Here is an 8,009-nt window from a genome sequence, read left to right as displayed (position 1 = left end):
TACTCTATATAGAAGATCCCAGGAATGCCACCAAAAGTCTTCTAGACTTAATAACCAAATTCAGTAAAGTAGCTGGATACAAGGTCAACAGACAAAACCCAATAGCTTTCCTCTACACGAACAACAGACTCACTGAGTGAAAAATAGGGCAAACAATTCCTTTCACAATAGCATCCAAAAAACTGAAATACCTAGGAATCAACCTAACAAAAGAAATCAAAGACCTCTTTTCTGAAAACTACAGAATTCTGAAAAGAGAGATTGAAGACGATATCAGAAAATGGAAAGACATCCCTTGCTCCTGGGTAGGAAGAATCAACACAGTAAAAATGGCCATATTTCCAAAACTGCTATATAGATTCAATGCAATTCCAATTGAAATTCCAGCAGCATGCTTCACAGACTTTGAGAAAACAATCCAAAAATTCATTTGGAACAAGAAGAGACCTAGAATAGCAAAAGCAATCCTAGGCAACAGAAACAAGGCAGGGGGTATTACAACCCCCAACTTGAAACTATACTACAAAGCCCTTGTGATAAAAACAGCATGGTACTGGCAAAGAACCAGACCTGAGGACCAGTGGAACAGATTAAAAGATGCAGAAAAACTCCAGACACACTCAGCCACCTCGTCTTTGACAAAGGAGCCAAACACCCTCACTGGAGGAAAGATAGCCTCTTTAATAACTAGTGCTGGAAAAATTGGGTTTCAACTTGCCAAAGATTAAAACTAGACCTATATCTCTCGTCATGCACTAAACTAAAATTGAAATGGATTAAAGATCTAAATATTAAAACAGAAACACTGAACTGGCTGGAACAGAGGTTAGATAGAACTCTTGAAGACACTGGTGTAGGAAAAGATTTTATGAACAAAACCTCAGTTGCCCATGAACTAGCACAATCAACAAGTGGGATCTCTTCTTACTAAAAAGCTTCTGCATAGCAATAGCAACTACTAAAAGTGTGAAGAGACAACCCACAATGTGGGAAAAAATTTTCACCTGCTGTTCCTCAGACAAAAGTCTGCTATCTAGAATACATAAAGAACCTTAAAAAATCAGACCTTCCAAATTTAAACACCCAATCCAAAAATGGGCGTCTGATATGAACAGCCATTTTTCAAAGAAGTAGAAATAGCAAATAAGCATATAAAAAATGTTCAACATCACTGGTCATTCGAGAGATGCAAATGAAAACAACGCTGAGATCCCACCTCACTCCACAGAAAGAATTGCTACTATCATGAAATCAACCAATAACAAATGCTGGTGGGGCTGTGGGGAAAGAGGAACCCTGCTCCACCGCTGGTGGGAGTGTAGATTGGTGCAACCACTGTGGAAATCAGTATGGAGATACCTCAAAAAACTAGGACTGGACATCCCATTTGGCCCAGCTATTCCCCTGCTGGGTATCTTCCCCAAAGAATTAAAAGAATCATACCACAGTGATATATGCGCACCCATGTTCATAGCAGCACAGTCTGCAATAGCCAAAACTTGGAAGCAGCCCAATTGCCCATCAACTGGAGACTGGATAAAGAAAATGGGGCTTTTTTTTTTTTTTTTTGGCGCCGGAGATCGAACTCGGGTCCTTGCGCTTGCGCAGCAGGCGGCAAAACCACTGAGCTAAATCCCCCACGAAAATGTGGTTTTTAATAAAATATACTACTACTCAGCCATAAAAAATGAAAAATTAGAGACATTTATAGCTAAATGGATGCACATTGAGCCAATACTCTCAAGTGAAATAAATAGGACACGTGTAAATACTGAATAGGTTCTCTGGTGTGAGAAACTGAAAGTGTAAATAAGGACTAAAATGTATAATAGGTAATGTGAAATAGGAAGAAAAGGGGAAGGGGAAGTGGGAGGGGTAGGGGAAAGGAAAGAAGGGAACGGAGGGGCCGGGGATTTAGCTCAGTGGTTCCACCTCCTGCCCCGCAAGCGCAAAGACCCGAGTTCGATTCCTGGTACCAAAAAAATAAAAAAGAAGGGAATGGAATTAATATGAGAAAATGAAAAACTGGAAACAAAGTCTTTGTAAATAGGGAGGGGTGGAGAGGTTGAAGGGAGGGGAGGGGAGGGGGAAAAAATAAGAACCAAGAGAGATTATGTAAAGGTGCAAATTTCCAATGATGAATGTCATATTGTATACCTAAAATGTACCAATGAAATAAAATAAAATAAAATTAAAAAAAGAAAAGTGCATTTCCTGGGCTGGAGATTTAGCTCAGTGGTGCTGCTGCCTGCACAAGCACAATGTCCTGAGTTCGATCCCCACTACCAAAAAAACGAAAGAACGAAAAGTGCCATTTCCTTAGGAAAATATTAGCTGGAGGTTATATAGGGAATGGCTGACTTTCTCTCCCAATCTATGGATCTTCTCACTGGCTTCACTTAGAATAGAAACTTATAATTTTAGGATCAAAAATTCCCGTGCATGGGCTTTCACTGCAACCTCAAACTAAGCCAGTATTTACAGTATGCATTTTCCATACTGATGACCCTCAGTATTAAGTATATTGAGCATCTGCTATCTATTAGGAAACAGAGGATAAAATTTTTTTTTTTTTTGCACCGGGGATCGAACCCACAACCTTGAGCTTTCAAGGCAGGCAGCGGAACCTCTTAGCTAAATCCCTAGCCTAAGAGAATAAGATTTTTATAAACCTTTTGATTTAATCCATATAACAGCCTTGTAACTGGAGGTAGTACAAGTATAATTTTTATCATCTACAAATGAAGTCTTATGATTTTTCTCAATAACTTTTCCAAAGTTAAACAAGGTGTGACCTGCCAAATATTGTTTCAGCAAGTCAGCAACACGCAATAATAAATGATCATGTTATTTACTGTTGAGAAAGTCTGGTATCTTTAATGTAGTATAATATGATTCACAACCAATTTCAGGGGCATTCCATGTGGAAAACAGGCTTTAAGATTTTACTGAATTTTTATAGCTGTCCAAAAAAATTTTTATCTTTGATACAGGGTCTCACTAGTACCCTAGGCTGGTCTCAAATTTATGGTGATCCTCCTGGTTCAGCCTCCCGAATGCTGGGATTATAGGCATGTGCACCATACCGGGCTCCAAAAAAACTCACACTTTTTTGATGCAACATGGGATAGTAAAAACACCTACAATTGAATATTCTTAAGGCCAGGTGCAGTCCACACCTATAGTTCCAGCTACCCAGGAGGCTAAGGCAGATTGTTGGAACCTAGCAGTTCAAGACCATCCTGGGCAACATAGCAAAAGCCCAATTTAAAACAAATAAAACTATTCTTACCATTAGTCTCTAGCTCTGTAGCCATAGGCAAATTATTATTTCTTGAGTCTCAATACTCATAATTAGCAGGGTTTTTATGAAAATTCACCATCATATATTTAAAGCTTTATTGGTACATATCTAGAAAGTCTTCAGCAAATAGTAACACTATGCCAAGATCTGTCCAGGTAGCCTCCTCACCCCCCAGGGACCCAGCCTTGCTTCTCTGTGGATGGTTCTCATGGGTGACTCCCTCATAGTGCAGGAGGCTGTGGTGCCATCAGCCAGGAGATTCTCACCTATAGGGATTTTTCCCCCTCGTTTACAGTTTTTCCTTAGCAGTCATCTTCAATGTTTATGCTCTCAACAACCTTAATATTAAGCATGACATGACTAGATGTGCCCACAGCAGATTCTCATGTTTACTTTGTAAAAACCAACACATTTTACTGAGCACTTCTTACCAGTGTAATGGTTAATCTTGACTGTTTGCTTGAGTGGATTAAGTGAGGCCTAGAGGGGCAGTTGGACTGAGAATCCTAACCCATCGGTGAATTAACCTACCAATGAGTAGAGTGGAATTAGCTATCAGGAGGTGTGGCCCAGTAGAGGAAGTCCTCATCAGGGGCATGTCTTTGAAGGACATGACTTTTTTCATTCATTTGAACTCACTATTTGGCCCAGATGACCTTGAACTGCCTCAGCCTTAAGTGCTGGGACTACAGAATATTTAATCACACTGGAAGAAGGGTGTATCTTTTTTCCCACCTCTTTTTTCTTCCTGGCTGCTGTGAGGTGAGCAGCATTTGCTGCCATGCCACAGGCCTAAATAAAAGCAATGGAATCACTGACCATAGACCTGAAACTCTTGAAATTGGCCACAATAAATCTTTCCTCTATAAGTTGTGTGCCAGGTTTTTGTTAGAGATGAAAAGTGACTAACACACTGGACAAAGTACTCAGAGAATTACAATTGTTCGCCTGTGGGGCTCAGAGGTGAGTCCAAGGGTCTAGATCAATTCAGCCATGGATGAGTGTCCTTTTACCAACCAACCCAAGAAATCTGCACATAAAGAGTGCTGTGTAAGATACAAAAGTGAAGTGTGCTCCCTCGAGGTCTGCACAGTGAAGCAGACAGTCAGGTGTAGGAAATTTGTATGTAAGCCAAATATTTTGGGCAAGAATTTATATAATTTGACTCAGCTGGGAATTATAAACAAAGTTGATTTTTGTGGTTGTTGTTTTGGTAGTGGGAATTGAACCTAGGACTTCATGCATGCTAACCACTGAGCGTCACTGCAGACTTAAAGTACTTTAAACAAAGTACCCAACTTCATGATGCATTACTGAAGATAAACATTGCTGAAAAAGCTACAGTGGACCTTTGACTTGCAAACTCAATTCGTTCACGAGGGCTGGTGGTAACTCAAGTTGGTCAACTGAAGGCTCAGTCTCCTCTGCACAGCCTTCAAAGTCTCAGTCCTATATACAGGCAGATCTCAGTGTGCTTAAAGAGACATTGGCTCAGGATTTCTCAATTAACGTCACACAGGAAAGGATGTTGCAATGTTCCTTCCAGGGTTAAATCTGTATCTGAGACCATCTGGAAGCAAAAGTGGCTGGCATTCGGGTTGTAACTCAAGACTTTGTTTGAAAGTTAAAACTAAAATTCTGGTCTTAACCCAAGTTGTCTGTATGTGAGGCTAGTTGTAATTTGAGGGTCCACTGTAATTAGAGACCGGGCATTGTGTCCCATGCCTGTTATCTCAGCACTTGGGAGGCTGAGGCGGGAAGATCACTGTGAGTTTGTGGCCAGCTTGGGCCATACAATGAGTTTAATGCCAGACTGAACTACATCCCAAGACCCTATCACAAACAAAAAAACAACTAAGGAAAAAAACAAACAAAAAACCCAAAAGGTGATTAGGTGACAAGTTTTGTTTTGGTTTGGGTTTTAGTACTGGGAGCTGAACCCACCCAGGGTCTCACATATACTAAGAAAATGCTTCACCACTGATCTATACCCCAGCCCTAAGCAAATATACAACTTTATGATGTGTCACTAAACTCAAAAAGCTGTTAAAGTGATAAGTTCTGCATAATTTTTTCTTTTTTTGGTGTTGATGATTGAAGCTAGGGCCTCACACGTGCTAGGCACATGCTCTACCACTGAGCTACATCCCCAGCCCTATATAGAATGAGGTTTTTTTTCTTTTCTTTTTTTTGAGACAAGGTCTCACTATGCAGTTAAGGCTGGTCTGGAACTCACTCTGTAGCCCAGGCTGACCTTGAACTCTCCAGGATCCTCCTGCCTTAGCCTCCCAAGTGCTGGGATTACATGCACTATCATGCCTGGCCTTATACAATTTTTAAAGATAAAGATATTGACTATTCTAAATGCTTTATCCTTTGTTATGTAAGGAAAATGACATCCTATAGTTGGGCTAAGTTTTTTTTGAAAACAAAAAGGAAAAAAGATTACAAAAGGATTTTCAACATTGATTAAAAAAAAACCTTTCCAGGTGTGGTGGTATATATACATGTAATACTAGCTACTTGAGAGGTTAAAGTAAGAGGATCTCAAGTTAAAGACCAGCCTAGGCAACTTAGTGAGACTCTTGAAATAAAAAATAAAACAAAAATAAAAAGGGCTGAAAAATGTAGCTCAGTGGTGGAGCACTTGCCTAGCACATGTAAGGATTAATTTCCCAATACTGCAAACAATTAAACAATAAAAAAGAAAATCTACCTTTGGATTATCTTCCACATTAGCTAAAATATTTGTCTTTCTAGTTTTCACAAATGAAAATTACAAAAGCTGGTAATTTCTTTCTTTTTTTTTTTTAAAGCTGGTAATTTCTCTTTGATTATTGGAATAATTTAGTTGGCTTATCACTACAAATGGTGTTATTAAATACAGCGAACATTAATGAGGTCTGGGGGCACAGCTCAGTGATCAAGCACTTGCCTAGCACATACAAGGCTCTGGATGTTATCCCTAGCACCACACACACATACACAAAAAGATAATAATGAGGATACAAATCATAACACTTGAAACCTCCCTCATTTCAAGGGTGTGCATGTGTGTAATCTATTAAACAAAGAAAAATATCAACCAAATCACCATGACATTATAGAGACAGATTCAAGAGAAAATAGAAAAATGTATTATCCATTAAATTCCTCCATACTAATTCTCAGAAGTAACAACCTGCAGAAATATGTATTAGTGGGAAGGAATTATGTACAGCAGTCAGACGTGACCCTGGAGTAAAAGAGAACTAAGCTTATGTTTGGGGCTTGTTGTATGGCTTTTGGAAAGTTCCTTAATATCCTTTCTTCATCTGTAAATGAGACAATACTCTCTCATTAGGCTGCAGCAAAAACAAAAGAAGATGTGTGTAAAACCAGAGTGTTAGCACACAGAAAAAGCTGAATAATTATCAGGTATTATTATGACAGGTAAAGTTTTTCAAGATACCTATCTGATTATACATTTATATATTTTTTCTATTTACCAAATGACCTAATATTTAAATCTTTTTTTTCAGCACTAGAAAAATGGGGCACTTAATAGAAGCTTTTTTCATTTCATTCATCTTATAAATCTAAATGATCTATGAAAAGAAAAACACATTTTAATGATTCTCCTTATATTTGTCGCAAAGATTACCAATGCTTTTACATGAAAGAGCAAATGTATAGTTAACACACATAATATATAAACCTGAAATTGCCAATCTCTTTGATACTTCTAATACCACTTTCAAATAAGCATGGTATAACCTTAAATATTATTATCTTCAGATTTTTTTTTTTTGGTACTGGGGATCGATCTCTGATCCTTACACTTGCAAGGCAGGCGGCAGAACCACTGAGCTAAATCCCAGGCCCTAGATTTTTTTTGAGAGTTAAACCTCTACGGAGTTTCTTCAATGTACATGTCCATTTGGTATTTGCAGATTTGCAGCACAACTGGATTGATAGCTGTCTCAGCATATGGATGGCTCTTCTACTGCCTGGGCACCCTCTGTGACAGCTTTGACACACTTAGCCATTGTCTGTGAAGCTCTGCTGATGGAATCTGAAAGATATTAAGAAAATGTGCATTTTGTTAAATATAAATATAACTTCTTAGGGCTGGGGATTTAGCTCAGTGGTTCTGGTGCCTGCCTCGAAAACACAAGGTCCCAACTGTGATCCCTGGTACCAAAAAATATATATATATAACTTCTTAAAAAGGACACAGTAAAACCTCTGTTTTCTTTTTTGGAGACAGGGGTCTCATTACGTGGCCCAGGCCAGCCTTGAACTTCCAATTCTCCTGCCTTGATCTCCCAAGTGCTGGGATTATAGGTGTGTGCCACCATGGCCAGCTACATAGTAGAACTTCAATACTGCATATATTCATTCAGGAACGATAATGGGAAGACTAGAAAGCTCTACACAGTCATATGTAACTATAGGTAACAAATCCTTTTTTTTTTTTTGGTACTGGGGATCGAACTCAGGACCTTGCGCTTGAGAGGCAGGCAGTCGCACCACTGAGCTAAATCCCTGGCCCAAGGTAACAAATTCTAAGCCTAAACCCTTTACTGACTAAATGCTTTTAATAACTACACCTAGGAATAATACAATAGATAATTCACCAGTATGCAACCATTAAAAAATTATAAGTCTTCAAATGTGAGAAAAAATGTGCCTAATATCACCTCCCTCCTTCATTCCTTCCTTT

At 38.9% G+C, this 8,009-nt stretch overlaps 1 protein-coding gene across 1 annotated transcript in view; it reads right to left on the bottom strand.

The window, feature by feature from the left end:
- Nucleotides 1-6,340: 6,340 nt before the first annotated feature.
- The window catches only part of Ndufs1 (NADH:ubiquinone oxidoreductase core subunit S1), a 31,957-nt gene continuing 30,288 nt past the window's right edge, over nt 6,341-8,009 (bottom strand). The window contains exon 19 of the mRNA XM_087206258.1: nt 6,341-7,358. Coding sequence (XP_087062384.1) covers nt 7,267-7,358 — 92 coding nt within the window. The 3' untranslated portion in view covers nt 6,341-7,266. The remainder of the gene's footprint in view (nt 7,359-8,009) is intronic.

The sequence above is a fragment of the Heterocephalus glaber genome, unplaced genomic scaffold, assembly GCF_053883595.1.
Source record: "Heterocephalus glaber isolate CG9 unplaced genomic scaffold, H.glaber_assembly_v1.0 deba00000621, whole genome shotgun sequence".
In the NCBI taxonomy this organism is placed as follows: Eukaryota; Metazoa; Chordata; class Mammalia; order Rodentia; family Bathyergidae; genus Heterocephalus; species Heterocephalus glaber.
This window is presented reverse-complemented; position numbering and strand designations above follow the sequence as displayed.